Source organism: Harpia harpyja, chromosome 3, assembly GCF_026419915.1.
Source record: "Harpia harpyja isolate bHarHar1 chromosome 3, bHarHar1 primary haplotype, whole genome shotgun sequence".
NCBI lineage: Eukaryota > Metazoa > Chordata > Aves > Accipitriformes > Accipitridae > Harpia > Harpia harpyja.
Genome location: NC_068942.1, coordinates 45943325 through 45960904, shown reverse-complemented (window position 1 = coordinate 45960904; position 17580 = coordinate 45943325). Strand labels below are relative to the sequence as shown.

At 39.2% G+C, this 17580-nt stretch overlaps 1 protein-coding gene across 19 annotated transcripts in view; it reads left to right on the top strand.

Moving 5' to 3' along the window:
* The window catches only part of GPHN (gephyrin), a 313923-nt gene that overhangs the window by 199985 nt on the left and 96358 nt on the right, over positions 1 to 17580 (top strand). For 10 of the 19 annotated variants that reach the window (XM_052782418.1, XM_052782406.1, XM_052782407.1 and 7 more), the window contains 2 exons: positions 923 to 1030; positions 10801 to 10935. In XM_052782418.1, coding sequence (XP_052638378.1) covers positions 923 to 1030; positions 10801 to 10935 — 243 coding nt within the window. The remainder of the gene's footprint in view (positions 1 to 922; positions 1031 to 10800; positions 10936 to 17580) is intronic. The other 9 variants (XM_052782423.1, XM_052782421.1, XM_052782417.1 and 6 more) reach the window with 1 other exon arrangement.

Here is a 17580-nt window from a genome sequence, read left to right as displayed (position 1 = left end):
AATTGCAACAGAAATTTCTATTTATTTTGAAAAGAAAATGTTGGTTTCTAAAAACATTGATAAAAAGTATGACAGACAGGTAGCAGGTTAAGTAATAAGCTATACAGACTACTATATTACAGTGTGCATGTCTGCATAAGAGATGTGAAATTCTGCCGCAAAACTAAATATCATCACATTGTCTTTAGAGCCTTGTTTTAACCAGTAATCATAGATCAACATTACTCAAACCAAAATAATAAATTTGAGACTACAAAAGGAAAAAATTAGATAACACTTGCAAATTTTTTCAGTTCAAGTTTTAAATGTTTTCCAAAGAAATATATTATTTGAAGCAGTATATAAATATTTACCTCAGTTTTATGCCTTCAGTTTCAAATGGAAAGACAATGTATTCCTATGTGTTTGGACAGGTTTTTTTTCCAAACTACTTTGTTCTATATTTACTCTACAAATTGTGCTTTTAATTCCTATTATGAGAATTGAAAGTCTAAGTAACTCAAAATTATATTAAAAATTTCTAAACCAAAGCAGCCACATTCTAACTCCAGAAATGTGAATTCAGGTCTGAGACATCTTGACATTTCTAAGACAGCTGCAGCTGGAGATCATCTCCTCATGTACAGAAAATCCTGATTACATATATCTTTATAGGCATGAATTAAGGTAATTATCACTTGCAAGTTTCAGTTTTTATTAATGCAAATTTTAAATTTATTAATTTTTTTGGTATAGGCAAAGATAAATAATATGTGTGATTTTTAAAGGCAGAAAATACCTGAGATCTAAACTGGCTGTGTTCATATGAGCTTGGCATTCCAGTGTCACACTTGTTTTCACCTCATTCCCTTTCGGTCATTTGCTTGTATAGTTTCATGTTTTCCTGTCACTGTATTCATAGCTGTTATGTGTTGTGCATTAGAAGCATCCATCCTACACCAGTTCAGCTGTTATCATGGCAAAAGGTGAACAGCCCATCCCTGGTCTCATCAGTTATTGCCATCATGCAGCAGGCAGTGCAGGAGAACCGGTAAGAGACACTTACAAGAGGCTTTTCCACTAACAGTAGCTAAAAATAAACTGCCTGCCTCCTACTCTACTGTGTGAACAGACAGTGTTACTTATTTTCCTCTAACAAAGACACATCAGTGCTATCTTTTAGAGAACATGCTACAGAAAATATTCTGGTTAAGATACAGGGCTAAACAAGGTAGAGTTCACGTGCGTTGTCAGTTTGAATCATTTGGCTGCTGAGATAATCAGTACTATAAAGCCTGTGTTTCTGATTAGTCATTGGCTTTATCATCTAATATACTCCATAATTGAATATAATTAAAATAATCTCCTAAAAAACCTGCTATAGAGCTATGAAATTTTGGTAACTTCCCGTTTGTTTGCCTTGCTTTGCTTTTTTTTCTGTCAATACTTTGTTTGTCAACATAATACAGCATTTGCACTGGGTGTTCATAGTTTGCTTCCATCACTTGCAGTTTCTCCCTTATTTTTATATTCTGTTTAGAAATACAATTTCTCAAAAACAGAATAAAAGACTTCAGCAGTCAGGATACAGTGGACTTACTGTAAATTACTGGATTTTAGTGCATAGTAGGCAACTATTTCAATGAATGGTAGAAAGGACTTGGTTTATTATAACCCAGAGATTAAAACTCGGGCTCTATCAAAATACTTTATTTTCTGTCTCCCAAAGATTTAGTCTAGGCTTGAATCAAGATAGAATTATGGCTACAATATCATCAGGAATGAAACGTAATTTACTGTATTCATAACTGTAGATTAGAGAAACCCAAGCAAGGCAGTTGGCCTAGAGAGAGGGTTGTCTGACCCATTCATTCAGTGTCAACCAGCAAATGGGGTGTAAGTTCTTGGGAAAATATGTCACTAGATTTGATTACCAGAGGCTGCACTTTCTTGTTCTCTTAGACAAATAGTAATTTAAACCATCAATGAAATAGCATAACACCTCTGTATTTAAAACATGATGACCATGTCTCTTGAAAAGTCACTTAGGAAGTGTGAAAGCTTTAAAGTTCATGCACCTGATGATAAAGCTATATATGTGTACATATGTAAAGTTTCATTTTTTTGAGTTGAGGTTACTAAACTAGAATTTGCACTATATTCTTCAGTATCAGTATAACAGTGAATTCAGCCTCTCTGAAGCACACTCTTAAGCTGTCATCAAGGCTTCTGTGCCCTTTTGCAAATTACTCTTGAGCTATTGTTTTATGCATTCTGTAATCCAAATCAAGTCTTCAAACTCAGAGCAGAAACTGGCTAGTTTTTCAGAAGATTGTTGGGTTTTTTAAGCTATCCTTTCGCTATGTTCTTAAGACATTTTTGCTCTTGTATAACAATCATAGTAATTGCCATCTGCAGCTTGTCTTCTTAGTACCTCACCAGCACCGTCAATCTTCGTTCCAGTCCTAGCCAAAAGTGAATAAAGAGATCATATCTTTAACTTTTTCCCCTTCTTGTCAACACTTAGTTCTCTAATCTGAAAACACAAATACTTAAACCAATATAAAAGTATTTCTGGAAAAGATCATATCAGATAAAAATTGTAGAAGCAATGACTGATGGATATGGTGGATATCTTTCTCTGTCACTTCATTTCTCATTCATTTCTTTCTCTGTCAGTATGTTACAACAGGTTTTCCACTCCAGCTAGTGCAAATGGAAACTATTTTCACTGAACGTAGAGTTTCATTGTACCCCATTTAGAATTTTGAAATCCACCAAATTTGTTTGAAACCAGAAAATGAGTTGAAAAATTTTAGGGGGATACATCATAAATACTCAGTGTGACTTTGTGAAAGTTTTTTTTTTTAAAATCTATCCATACCACAATAATATTCCTGCCCTTCTTTATTGCAGATTTCCAGGCTCCAGGAAACACAGAAATTTCTCATGGGTTTATCAACCTCTTTAACAGGCTTAACAAGTTGCCTTGATTAGAGACTTAGATTGCTTAAATTTAATTTTAAAAGAAAAAAAAATAATTAAATGTAGGTGAGAAGAATGAGACATTCCCCATCACATAACATATATGCAGAGAAATACCATTCGTATTCTATTGTGCCTTTCACTTAATGGACACTATATATCCATTATATTTTACATATGTTTATGTTTATGCAGTATACATATTAGTACCTTCACTGAAATCAGCAGGTTGCAGTGGTTTAAAGAGATTATTAACGCTAGTTTTAGCAATACAACACACTCACTGTCAAATTAGAGAAATAAACCTCTTGAGAGCAAAATTTGTAATTGTGAACTAACTTAATTTTCTCAGTGAGATTTTGTGTCTGCAAAAGCTAGCACACTGGAACTTAAGAGTTCTAGATAGGTTTATATACAGGTGGTTTACGGCAATTGTATTTTCTGTAAAGGTAGTGATTAGGGAATAATTCTCATTGAAATGAAATGCCTGTAATCATCTTTTCCCTTTAACTTCAGCTTCCATTCTGATTAATGTCGTGGCTGAAATTTTACTTAAATTTTAATTTTTTCACTGGCAAAAATTAATACTTCACGTACAGTTCAATGGAGACTGAAATTGTCTCAGTCAATTTATTGCTGAAAGAGTTTTTTGTTCTGAAAAAGGTGATATTGGATAAAATTTTAGAACCAATAATTGGTGGATATAGTGGTTAGAAAAACAAAAAAAAACCAGTTGCTTGCCTGAAGGAGATGAGGCAACATAGAATCATAAAATGGTTTGGGTTGGAAGGGACCTTAAAGATCTTCTAGTTCCAACCCCCCCCCGCCATGGGCAGGGACACCTTCCACTAGACCAGGCTGCTCAAAGCCCCATCCAACCTGGCCTTGAATACTTCCAGGGATAGGGCATCCACAGCCTCTCTGGGCAACCTGTTCCAGTGCCTCAACACCCTCACAGTAAAGAATTTCTTCCTTATAGCTAATCTAAATCTACCATCTTTCACTTTAAAAAAATCACCCCTCATCCTATCACTGCATGGCCCTGTAAAAAGTCCCTCTCCAGCTTTCTTGTCGGCCCCCTGTAAGGCTACAGGCTGCTATAAGGTCTCCCTGGAGCCTTCTCTTCTCCAGGCTAAGCAACCTCAACTCTCTCAGGCTGTCCTCATAGGGGAGGTGCTCCAGCCCCCTGATCATCTTCATGGCCCTCCCCTGGACCCGCTCAAGCAAATCCATGTCTTTCTTATGTTGGGGGCCCCAGAGCTGAACGCAGTCCTCCAGCTGGGGTCTCACGAGAGTGGTGTAGAGGGAGAGAATCACCTCCCTCAACCTGCTAGCTGCACTTCTTTTGATGCAGCCCAGAATGCGATTGGCTTTCTGGGCTGCAAGCGCACATTGCTGGCTCACATTCAGGTTTTTGTCCACTAATACCCCCAAGTCCTTCTGCTCAGGGCTGCTCTTAATCCACTCATTGCCCAGCCTGTTGTATTTGTGCTTGGGATTGCTGCAACCCATTTGCAGGACCTTGCTCTTGGCCTTGTTGAACCTCATGAGGTTTGTACGGGCCCACCTCTCAAGCCTGTCGAGGTCCCTCTGGATGGCATCCCTTCCCTCCAGCGTGTCGACCGCACCACTGAGCTTGGGGTCGTCAGCAAACTTTCTGAGGGTACATTCAATCCCACTGTCCACGTCACCAACAAAGATGTTAAACAGTGCTGCTCCCAATACCGACCCCTGAGGAACGCCACTCATCACTGCTCTCCGCTCAGCCATCAAGCCATTGACCACAACTTTTTGAGTGCGACCACCCAGCCAAATCCTTATCCACCCAGTGGTCCATCCATCAAATCCGTGTCTCTCTGATGTAGAGACAAGGATGTCATGCGGGACAGCGTCAAACGCTTTGCACAAGTCCAGGTAGGTGACATCTGTTGCTCTTCCCTTATCCACCAGCGCTGTAACCCCATCGTAGAAGGCCACCAAATTTCTCAGGCACAATTTGCCCTTAGTGAAGCCATGTTGACTGTCACCAATCACCTCGTTATTTTCCATGGGCCTTAGCATAGTTTCCAGGAGGATCCGCTCCATGATCTTGCCGGGCACAGAGGTGAGACTGACTGGCCTGTAGTTCCCCGGGCCTTCCTTTTTTCCCTTGTTAAAAATGGGAGTTATGTTTCCCCTTTTCCAGTCAGTGGGAACTTCCCCAGACTGCCATGACTTCTCAAGTATGATGGATAATGGCTTAGCCACTTCATCTGCCAGTTCCCTCAGGACCTGCGGATGCACCTCATCAGGTCCCATGGACTTGTGCACCTTCGGGTTCCTTAGATGGTCTTGAACCTGATCTTCTCCTACAGTGACCAGTTCTTCATTCTCGTAGTTCCTGCCTTTGCCTTCTGCGACTTGGGCAAATCCCAGTCTGAACCCAGGCTGCTCGGATAATTTCTCTGTATTCCTCCCAGGCTACCTGCCCTTGCTTCCACCCTCTGTAGGCTTCATTTTGTGTTTGAGTTTGTCCAGGAGCTCCTTGTTCATCCACACAGGCCTCCTGGCATTTTTGCCTGACTTCCTCTTTGTTGGGATGCATTGCTCCTGAGCTTGGAGGAGGTGACCCTTGAATATTAACCAGCTTTCTTGGGCCTCTCTTCCCTCCAGGGCTGTATCCCATGGTACTCTACCAAGCAGATTCCTGAAGAGGCCAAAGTCTGCTCTCCTGAAGCACAGGGTAGCGAGCTTGCTGTGCGCCCTCCTCCCTACCCTAAGGATCTTGGACTCCACCATTTCATGGTCACTGCAGTCAAGGCTGCCCTTGAGCTTCACATTCCCCACCAGCCCCTCCTGTTGGTGAGAACAAAGTCCAGCACAGCACCTCTCCTTGTTGGCTCCTCTATCACTTGGAGAAGGAAGTTGTCATCAATGCATTCCAGGAAACTCCTGGATTGCTTATGCCCTGTCATGTTGTCCCTCCAACAGGTATCGGGGTGGTTGAAGTCCCCCATGAGGACCAGGTCTTGTGAATGTGAGGCTGCTCCTATCTGTCCGTAGAGGGCCTCATCCTCTCGGTCTTGCTGGTTGGGTGGCCTGTAGCAGACCCCCACCACAATATCACCTGTCTGTGCCCTCCCTTTAATCCTGACCTGTAGGCTCTCGGTCTGCTCCTCATCCATCCCCAGGCAGAGCTCCATGCACTCCAGCTGGTCATTGACATAGAGGGCAACACCCCCTCCTCGTGTCCCCTGCCTGTCCTTCCTAAAGAGCCTGTATCCTTCCATTCCAACACTCCAGTCATAGGACATAACCATATAATGTAATATCTGGTTACTCTGGAGTAACCAGAGTAAACCCAGCGAGAACTGGATCATGATATCATTTGCAAAAGCAATATTGTATTTGTACTGTGGGATCTTGGAGTATATAAAAGAGGTAATGGACCCATACACAATCATCTCAAGATGCGTGCAGCTTTTTATCAGAGGAGGGTAAAGAAAAGGTGTCTTATTTGAAGACTCAAAACTATTCTTTCTTTTATTGTGTCTTTTTTTATTTTATGCCTTTATCAAAATGTAATTTTTTGCTGTATTGTCTTTAGTCATGGAGTCTAAAAGGAAGCATTAAAAGTTGTAGGTAGTATTTGAGCTATGCCAATATAAAACTTAGGGATGTCAGCCTTTTTTTGTGTTTAATATATTTAAGATGGAATTTCAGGAGAAAAAGAGAACAGAAAGGAAATGGTGCTTCTGACTACAAACTGTTTGCATGATCACAATATCATTGTCCCTGTTTACCTCTATGGTACATCTCTAAGATGCCATTTGCAAGTCAGAATACTCCAAGTAGAGGCCCTATTACTCCAGAATACTCCAAGTTAGGCACTATTTCTGGAGAGGAAGATATCCCCAGCATAATCATCCATAGTGAACAGAAACTCTGCTGACTTCATAATTTATAGTGGAAATTGCAGCACAAGTTACTTAGCCTTGAAAGATCCTCTCAGGAAAGTTGGGGTTTTTTAAATGCTGACAGAAGTTGACTGGGAAAAAATACTGTCAGTTTAGAAACACAGTAGTAGAGCAGAAAGCAGGCAGTTGGCAGCACACTGAGAACAAGATGTGTTTCCACACAACTTATAAACAGGTTATAAATATGAGAAACTCTCAACTTGTGGAGCAGGGTTTATGGTAAAATAAGATCCCCTAGGTATAACCCAGTATCTCCCAAGTCAGGGTTGCTAAGTTAGACATAGTCATTATTTATAGAGATGAACCAAGGAAATTGAGGGGAAAAAAAAGACATAAAAAAGCAGTATTTAATGACTTGAGTCTTAAGATCAGTCATTTTAGCTGCACAGAGACAAGCAACAAAGCTGTCTTAATATCCTAACACTGGTCCTAAGGATGCAACCGATTTTAGAAGCTAAGATTGCAGCTTGTTCCTGGAAGGAGGTACTTTCCAGTGGCTTCTATTTGCCCTAAAGCCTTACTAGGCAGGAATGCTCAAAATGCCTAGATGCAGACTGGGTACAGCATCTCCATTTAAAAAAAAATCCTGGCTGGAAATGTCCAGTGTTAGTGATTTGACTTGTCACTGGTTCTTCATTTCTTGCTTTCTTTTATTGTCTGCTACTGCCATTTCCCCCAAACATGGGGATTCTTTTGGTAATTCTCTTGGAACTTAAACATCAGGCTGAGCTAAGAAATTCTTAATGAGGAGAAAGATCTTAAAATATGTGTATATATATTACTTCAAAGATCTGAATTTCTACATTTTCTGGTCTGTTGTGACAGAAGAGTGAATTGCAGGAAGTAAGAGCAAGCTGATCTTGTAGAATTGCTGCCTCTGAAAAAGGAAGAGTTTAAAATCATGAAAAAAAATCAGAATAAGCCTTTATAGAGAATGTGTTATAGCAGAATATCTGCTGCCTTTTTTGTTGTAGAACTAATGTTAGAGATCAGTTCTCCTGTCTGAGCTATATATCATTCGTAAGTCTTACCATTTTACACAAAAAATAAAAAATTAATCATTATGTTAAACTAGCAATCTAGTCAATTATAAAGCTGGTGTGATATCTGTATGACTGGGCCTAAATACTGCAGTAATAAGAAGCAACAGACTTTCTAAGACTTGGTGTATTAAAGCTAAGAAAAGCTTTATTCTTAAATGCATTCTTCTACCTCTTTTCTTTGGAACTGGTGATAAAAATGAACAGAAGATACTGAAGATAAAAAATAATCATAGATTCACTTTTATAACTGAAAATAAGACCACTTTCTCGCTGTCGTAAGTTGGTGTAATTCCATTTATTTAAGTGGCTTAATAATACCAGCTAAAGGATCTGTCCCTAAAATTCCAGCTTAGAATTAGAATCATAGAATCATAGAAGAGAATCATAGAACAGTTTGGGTTGGAAGGGACCTTTAAAGGCCATTTTGTCCAACCCCCCTGCAATGAGCAGGGACATCTTCAACTAGATCAGGTTGCTCAGAGCCCTGTCCAACCTGACCTTGAATGTTTCCAGGGACGGGGCATCTACCACCTCTCTGGGCAACCTGTTCCAGTGCCTCACCACCTTCCTCAGAAAAAATTTCTTCCTTCTATTTAGTCTGCATCTACCCTCTTTTAGTTTAAAACCATCACCCCTTGTCCTATCGCTACAGGCCCTGCTAAAAAGTCTGTCCCCATCTTTCTTATAAGCCCCCTTTAAGTACTGAAAGGCTGCAAGAAGGTCTTCCCGGAGCCTTCTCTTCTCCAGGCTAAGCAACCCCAACTCTCTCAGCCTTTCCTCATAGGAGAGGTGTTCCATCCCTCTGATCATTTTTGCAACCCTCCTCTGGACCTGCTCCAACAGGAGCATGTCTTTCCTGTGCTGAGGACCCCACAGCTGGATGCAGTACTCCAGGTGGGGTTTCACCAGAGTAGAGCAGAGGGGCAAAACCATTTCCCTTGACCTGCTGGCCACGCTTCTTTTGATGCAGCCCAGAATACAGTTGGCTTTCTGGGCTGCGAGCGCATATTGCTTGCTCATGTCCAGCTTTTTTTCCACTAGTAGCCCAAGTCCTTCTTGGCAGGGCTGCTCTCAATCCCTTCATCCCCCAGCCTGTACTGATACCAGGGGTTGCCCCAACCCATGTGCAGGACCTTGCGCTTGGCCTTGTTGAACCTCATGAGTTTCACATGGACCCACTTCTCAAGCTTGTCCAGGTCCCTCTGGATGGCATCCCATCCCTCAGGCATGCCAACCACACCACTCAGCTTGGTGTCATCTGCAAATTTACTGAGGGTGCACTCAATCCCACTGTCTACATCACTGAAGAAGATAATTAAATAGTACTGATCCCAATACAGACCTCTGAGGGACACCACTCATCACCAGTCTCCATCTGCACATTGAGCTGTTGACCACTACCCTCTGGATGCGACCATCCAACCAGTTCCTCATCCACCAAACAGTCTATCCAGCAAATCCATCTCTCCAATTTAGAGAGAACGATGTTGTAGGGGACCATGTCAAAGGCCTTACAGAAGTCCAGATAGATGACATCCATAGCTCTTCCCTTGTCCACTGATGTAGTCACTCCATCATAGAAGGCCACTAGGTTGGTCAGGCAGGACTTGCCCCTGGTGAAGCCATGCTGGCTGTTCCAAATCACCTCCCTGTTCTCCATGTGCCTTAACATAGCTTCTAGGAGGATCTGTTCCATGATCTTCCCAGGCACAGAGGTGAGGCTGACAGGTCAGTAGTTCCCAGGGTCCTCCTTTCTACCCTTTTTAAAAATGGGTGCAATGTTTCCCTTCTTCCAGTCACCAGGGACTTCACCTGACTGCCATGACTTTTTCAAATATCATGGAGAGTGGCTAAGCAACTACATCAGCCAATTCCCTCAGGACTCTGGGATGCATCTCATTAGGTCCCATAGACTTATGTATGTTTAGGTTCCTCAGGTGGTCACAAACCTGATCTTCTCTTACAGTGGGAGGGACTTTGCTCCCCTGGTCCCTGCCTTGAGGTCCATCCACTCGAGAGGTGTGGGAAAAGAGGTTGCCAGTGAAGACTGAGGCAAAAAAGTTGTTGAGTACCTCAACCTTCTCCTCATCCGTTGTTAGCAGTTTGCCAGTTGTGTTCATCAGGGTGGATACGCTTTCCTAGCTGGCCTTCTAATACATTATGTGGGAAAAAAAAGATTGACTTTTTATTTTTCCCTTCAGAATGCATTTTAAAGCAAGTGTTGGCTTTGGGTGGTGGTTTCTAGTGCTTTTGCCTATACTCCCTCCAGAGAAGCCGGTAGCTTTTACAGCACAAACCTTACGTCAAGAATTTTTGTAGCTGAAATAAAGTCTTCAGTACCCAGAATGAAGAGTATTTACTCACTGCATGACATTTCTTATGAAAAATTTTCTCGCTGCATGACATTTCTTCAGAGGGGTTCAGTCATTGCTAATAAATGGTCTTCTGTTCAGAATGCTGTCCCCTAGTTAGAGAATGGGAAGTCTGCCTCCCTTCATGCCACAGTAGAAATCATTGTTGGTCATTGTTGGGTTTGAAACAGAGGCTTAAGAGGAAAAACATTACTTTCTTATTATTTCCTGTTGTAGTATGTCTGATTCATAGGTTTTTCAGGACAAATAGTATGTTCTATACTACTTCAGTTAGAATATGAACTTACATATTTGCTAAGTATTTATCACTGAAATTATGAGAACATGCCATTAACCACAACACTGAGTATGAGGAGGTAGGCAAACTGAGGAGTGGCGTATTCCCATGTTTTTGATGTACAGTTTTGAGTAAGTTTTAAATACAGTATATTTTTTACCACTAATTCCATCTCTCTTCTTTTTAAGATTCCAGATTCCATCATCTCTCGTGGTGTTCAGGTGCTCCCACGTGATACAGCCTCCCTCAGTACTACTCCTTCAGAATCTCCTCGTGCCCAGGCCACCTCTCGTCTCTCCACTGCATCCTGCCCGACACCAAAAGTAAGTACGTTCAGGCTCCATGCTCGGACATATAATCTATCAGATTAATGTATTGCCTCTGCTGAACAATGTTGGTTCGCATGCAAGGGTTGTATCATTCTAAGTAATAGATAAATGCAAGACAGTATAGTTCATTCCATGTGTACTGTTGCACAATTTAATATGTGGGTCCACCAACACGTTAGGGTTACTGAAGTTTCATGTTATCTCTTGCAATATCAATCATGTATATGAAATTGTTAACACCTTGAATGTCTTTAATATCCCCAGGAACATAGATAATCCTGCCACTGAGTAACAACATTAAGCAAGTAGTATTTTGTTGACAAAATGTACGTGCAAATTTCTAGCCTGGGCTGGGGCAGTTCTGTGCCCCACTTTATTATTGTTCAGTTTAAGACACTTTCAAACCAACTGGTTTTGCTCAAACTTAGATATTTGCTGCCTGACATTTGGAAACAAAAACCAGCCTAAATTGAATAGAAAGAAAGTTTTAATGCCAACCTTGTGGGATTATTATTCAGTTCTTACTGACTACACTATACTATTTAATCATTGAGGTGAACTCTATTATGTTCTCTTATTATCAAACTTTAAATAGCATACATCAAAAACCAAGTGAATTGACCAGTGGCAAGGCCTATAATGTTTACCTTCGGCGGGATTTCTTTCAGCAGAAGCAAACTCTGCCTGAATTCACTTGTGCGTTCACATCACAAAGATCTTTCTGTGGCACCAGATGCTGACATACTAATAGACCCGTGGCAGACGGCAAACAGTAACATTCTTCCTCATCTAATTCATGATCCTTGAAGATTATTCTGCTTGCTACAGTGATTGCCAGCATCTGCTAGTTCTTCTTTCCTGCTGTCTCGTTCTTTTCTGTCAGCAAACAAGATTTATTTGCAACCACCCATAGAAATGTTTTGGTTCAGCCTCTGGGATTGTTTTATGCAGTATTCACCTTCACTGTAGTAGAATCAAAATTATTCTGATGGACAGCATCAGAACTTGAACTTCATTATATAGTCTGCTTTTCTTAAGAAGATGTTCAGTGAATTCTGTCTGCAAGCGGCTCCTTCATTTTTTTGTTAAAAAATTGTCACTTGTCTCATGGCTTAAAAATAAAAACTCAAAGCTTATTACGTTAGAACACTCAGAGCAGAAGACCATTATGAAACAGAGAAACTGCACTGAGTTTTATGCCTGTTGACAAAACAAGTGTCCAGAGAAAAACAAAGGAGACTAGTAACAGGCACAAAAAAAAGACAGCACTGCTAAGACATAGCTCTAGATGAAGCTTATATATTTTCAGAAAGCTTATCACAATGGGAAGGAGTAAAGCTTATCTGTTGTGAAGCAAAATGCACTCCTGTAGACTATCTTCAAAGGTTCAGAGATTACAGAAGGAGACTACAAGAACTTTGAAGCAGACTAAAAATCTGAAACTCTTTTTTGGGAAATTAGTTGAGATGAGCTCTTACCATAATTGGATCATGCTTTGGTATTTCATGTTAAGCCCTGTTTTTCATGTATTACTGCAAAATGTGTGGGACCACACCACTTTATAACAGCTATTGCCATGCAACATCTAGCTAGTCTAGCTTTTCTGTGATGTCTTTCGAAAGTGAGTGGTACAAGCTGTTATGGGGAAAGATCTAGGAAAGCCCAACTGGAAAATAAACTTGAAGGGTGATCTCATCTGTTCCTATTACCTGGAGGTTGGATTTTGCACAAAAGTATAAACTTCTTTGCCACTTGGAGAGCTCTTGGTTCATTTTTCTTACTACTTTAAAAAACCCGAACAAACTGCTCGTTATCTTTTGGCTCAGTCCTTTTCAGTACTCTCAAGTTCTCAAACATCATCTGAATTTGTCAAGAAATATGGTTCATTCATATTCTTCAAGACTGTCAATATGTCTCAATGTCTTCATTTACTGTGTTTTTCCTTCTGGATCCTGGCTTTCTAATAATGCAGTATGAATTAAATTTACACTGGACCTCTTGATCTACACAGTAATGAGAATAAAGATAAATTGTACTTCAGCATCAGTTGATATTCCAGGGTGGTTTTTTCCTTCTCTAATCTGCAAGTGTATATTTTCAATATTCTCATTTGCTGGTTTAGGAACTCATTTCAGGGCTCCAAAACATGTATATATGAAATGAAACAAAGGAGAGGAAATTTCAGGAAAAAAACCCAACGATTTAGTTTCCTTTGATTATACGTATTGTTTGGAGTGGTGGTCTAGCCATAGAGCTAGTGGCACTATATATCTTTGTCAACTACATGTTCCAGTTTACTTTGTTGTACCATTTTCTTGTTGCATTTTTTTGTCCTAAATGTACATAAACCCCTACATCTCTCTTACTGAATGCGCTGAATAGCAGAAAGTTGTGTGTGTCTCAGAAAAATATCAAGCTTCTGCAATGAAGGGAGCACCTCTATTGAATTAATGTAAGTAGCAGGTTACTAATGCATGGGGGTATTGGAGAGAAGGTATCGGAGAATGCACTGCTAATACTCCTGATTGATCTGTTAGGAGAAGTCTTTACCTTTTCATAATTATATTTTGGAAAACCTAATGTTGTTTATATATACACACAGATCACGTAGACAAAATACATTTAATTTTAAATTTGCTTTACTGTTTACACTTTATCTTCCATGTTTTCTGAAAATCTGTTTCTAACAAAGTAGTAAATGATGAATATTGAGTTTGAACCAGTATACTTCAATCAGTCCTCAAACGTTTAATTTCCTGATAAAAGAAGTAATTATATTTTTCACTGTAGCCTCTTGGGAGGTCAGAATTTCTCAAGATGTATTTCCATTGGGACTACTCTATCTATCATTAGGTAAATCCCCCAAACTAAGCAAACTTGCTTTTTTTAGCTTTTAATAAATCTCTATAGAACACCTTCCTTGTACTCTAAATTGCATTTGAGTTTCAAGCAAAATCCACAGCAAGTCAAAGAGCATTTGAACCATATTTATAGTAGATGGATTCAGACATAGAGGCAATCTAAGTTTTACTCAGGGGAAGACTGCACTAGCAGTCCTCCCTTTTTCAGTCATTCAACCATAAAGTTGATAGTGATTGTGATAGATATTTTTATCTTCTACAATATAGTTTTGGTCTTTTCAAAGTTTTACTGCTTTCTCAACAAGGTTAGATGAATTTGCTCAATACTCACATGACAAAAGTTTAGGATGACACAGTGTGGCTTGCAAGTTTTTCTTGTCATTTCCAGTAGCTGCTAAGATTCTAAGATCTTACTATATTTTTGTGTATGTTTGTGGTTGGCATTTTCATGCAATTAAATGCAATGTTCTTTTCAGATACAAAAGCAATACACTATCTAGTGTAAATACCTTTTACAAATACGGAGAAATTTTTTTGTGTTTGCATTAATGTTGACTCTTGGGGCTTTTTTAAACTTACAGTATAAGATATTAGATCTATAACTTCAGATAACTTAAAAGAATATATCCAGAGCAAATGACTGAGTCATTCCTTCAAACTTCTAATTTTGTTCTACTCTTAGGGAGATATTAGTATAAAAGAAAATTACAGCTTTCAAGTTGAAGTCTTCACTTCTTCCATACATAAATGACATAATCAATATTTAATTTTTGGCAGTGTTGTGCATCAAAATCAAATGAAGCAGATACAGAAGACTAAGGAGACTAAGGACAGGTTTTAAATTATCACCAGGAATACATTTCAGTGACAAGAGGTGTTCAAAGTATTTCACTTTGCAAGATCATCAGTCTTACTGATGTTCAGTTTTTTCCACTTCAATGTGCAAAGTTTCTTTCAGTGTTACCTTTGATCGTGAAGGATCCTAAGGAACTTGTTTAAGATGAGAGTGTTTTTTTCTTTTTCCATCCTGCTACTTCATTCCCAACACTCCCTATATTCTGCTTAAGAAAAAGTCTCTCTCTACTTTACTTGCTGGATATCTGTCCCTTCCCTAGCTATCCATGTTTTAGTTACACTGAATTAGACAAAACCCTCAGTGGTGTTAAGTTACATCCTTACATATTTGTAGTTGTGATAGATAGCTTTTAATTCCTACATAAGAAAAGTATATAGGCTCTATCTTACAGCTAAAATGGGCAAGCAAGGCTATTTTTCAGTTTTTTCATTTCTAGCAGAACGGTCATCTCATCTATTCACCACTCCATCCACACCTTCTTTGTAGCATAGTACATTTAATTCTGCTAGTTGATCGCTTTCTGTAACTTTCTATAGCTGTCTCGTATTAAGAAGTGTTATCTTTATCATTCGTAAGTTGACATTCACTAAAGACCTAATACTCCTAATGTAAAAAGTATGATACTTGTAATTTATGTAAATGTTTCAGTTGCAGAGAATTTCTGAAATGAAAAAGCCTAGAAAAATACATTAAACATTTAAAAAAAAAAGAGGCTGATGAGAATTATTTCTGTGGCAAAAAATATTTTATTATTTCAATCATCTCTCATGCTTGCTACCAATGAAAAATGATGCTTCAAACACCTTCTGTCATGAACCATAGCTTTAAATGTTGAATGTGCTCATTGGTGCAAGTTTTCCACACAGACAAATGAGTTACAAATTAATACTAAACCTAATTATGATTTATGGCTTCAGTCTAGTGTTGTGACTTTTAATACACAGCTACTATGTGAAGTAATGACATTAGCAGATGGGAGCAGGTAGAGTTGGGAAGATCCTTTTATATCAATTATTGTTAAAAATTTTTCAGTAGAAATATTCAGTATTTTCCGGTAGAAGATCAGGTTGCTTACCAGAAATTCTTAGTTAATAATAAGATGCAGTTCAAGACAGAATTTGGCAAGCTGTAGTTTTATCCATACGGTAGATATTTTGTGTACATTGAGTGCGTTAAATTTTATATTTGTTGTCTTGATTCCTACTATTTCTTCTTAAGGTGGTCATCAGGGTGAAAACAATATGGCAAGTATGTGAATACATTTTAAAGTTTGTACACATACACTAAATTCCCAAGTAAAGTTTTTTTCTTTTTTATTTATTAAGTTTGTATATGCTATAGTTTTTTCTACCTAGGAACTTGCTTGAGTAAGTAGCAAGTGCTTTGGCACAGCTATTTAGCTGTGATATGGTCGAGGAGCATGGAAAAGTGGAAAGGATGTTTAAATTCTTAGGATGATCTAGGTAGGTGAAATCACAGTCTGAGCACTGCAAGGTTTCTTGCTTTTTCCTGTAAAACGGGTAGCTGTGTATAGACACACTGGCTTAGTTAGATATTTGATCCTGCTAAAAATTCCAATGTTTTCTTGATTATTTCCGGGCTTTATTTCCTCTTAATTTTTTTCAGTGCACATTCCAGGATTACAAAAAATTATATTTAGTGAAAAGAGATGCTGAGTGAATGTATATTGGAGTAGAAAGTAGCCAGAGTTGACTTTAAGGTGAGGAATCTTGCTTACTAATGCATGTCAATCTACTGTATCCTCCCAGGTTCTCCTCAGTACAGTGCAGCAGTGGTTTTCAAATCAATTACTAATTAAGATACTAGAATGTTTTCCATATAATCATTGCCTTTTTTCCTCATCAGTTAAAGTGTATTGTCCTGGCAAAACATGTGGATGATTGAGGCCTAACAAGTCTCATTTTTAGTTTACATTTTGGTTAAAAGCCCTGATTGTTGTTAGTTAAAAACACTAAATGCCACAGTTTCAAAAGTGAGACATTGTGACTAAGAAAGAAGCAGCTTGGTATGCTTGGGATATCAAAAAAAAGCCAAATACATCATAAATAATAAAAGCAAAGTCTACTAAAATCCTTTCTAAAATGGAAGATTCACTTTGTAGGAAGGTTGAAAAATATAGGGGTAGTGTTTTGGGGGCTTTTGTTAGTACCAAAGTAGACCCATCAACAGTTCTCTGGAGAGGCAGAATAAAGACTTGTGTCATCAAGTTTAAGCTGAACATTGACTTTCAGTAGAGGTGCTTACTTGACTTAGTTTTATTTACTGAATATCTGTTTTTCAAGTAGTACCATATTCATTGGTAGCTGGAGTCTGTATTAAATAGTGTAGCAGTGCCAAAATTCAGTTCTCTTCGTTGCCTCATGCCCAAGAACTGTTTATAGCAGGGCTAAAGAAGGATGTTAGAGTAGTTGGGAATTGGCTACTTATACCAATCCAGAGCATCCAGAACAATTCTTGAATTCATAGAATCAGCTACTTTTCAGACCTGTTATATACTGGCTCTCTATATTAGGGAATGTTTTGACTGTACAGAGCTACACGATTCTGATGACAAGGTGGAGTGCTTATGGGTGAGGATGAGAGGGAAAGCCAATAAGACAGATATTGTGCTGGGAGTCTGTTATAGACCACCCAACCAGGTTGAAGAGATGGTTGAATCATTCTACAAGCGCCTAGCAGAAGTCTCAAAATCGTGTGCCCTTGTCCTCGTGGGGGACTTTAACTTTCCAGACATCTGCTGGAAATACAACACAGCAGTGAGTAAACAATCTAGGAGGTTCCTGGAGTGTGTGGAAGATAACTTCCTGACACAGCTGGTAGGTAAGCCAGCCAGCGAGGAGCCTTGCTAGATCTGTTGTTTACGAACAGGGAAGGTCTGGTGGGAGGCATGATGGTCGGAGG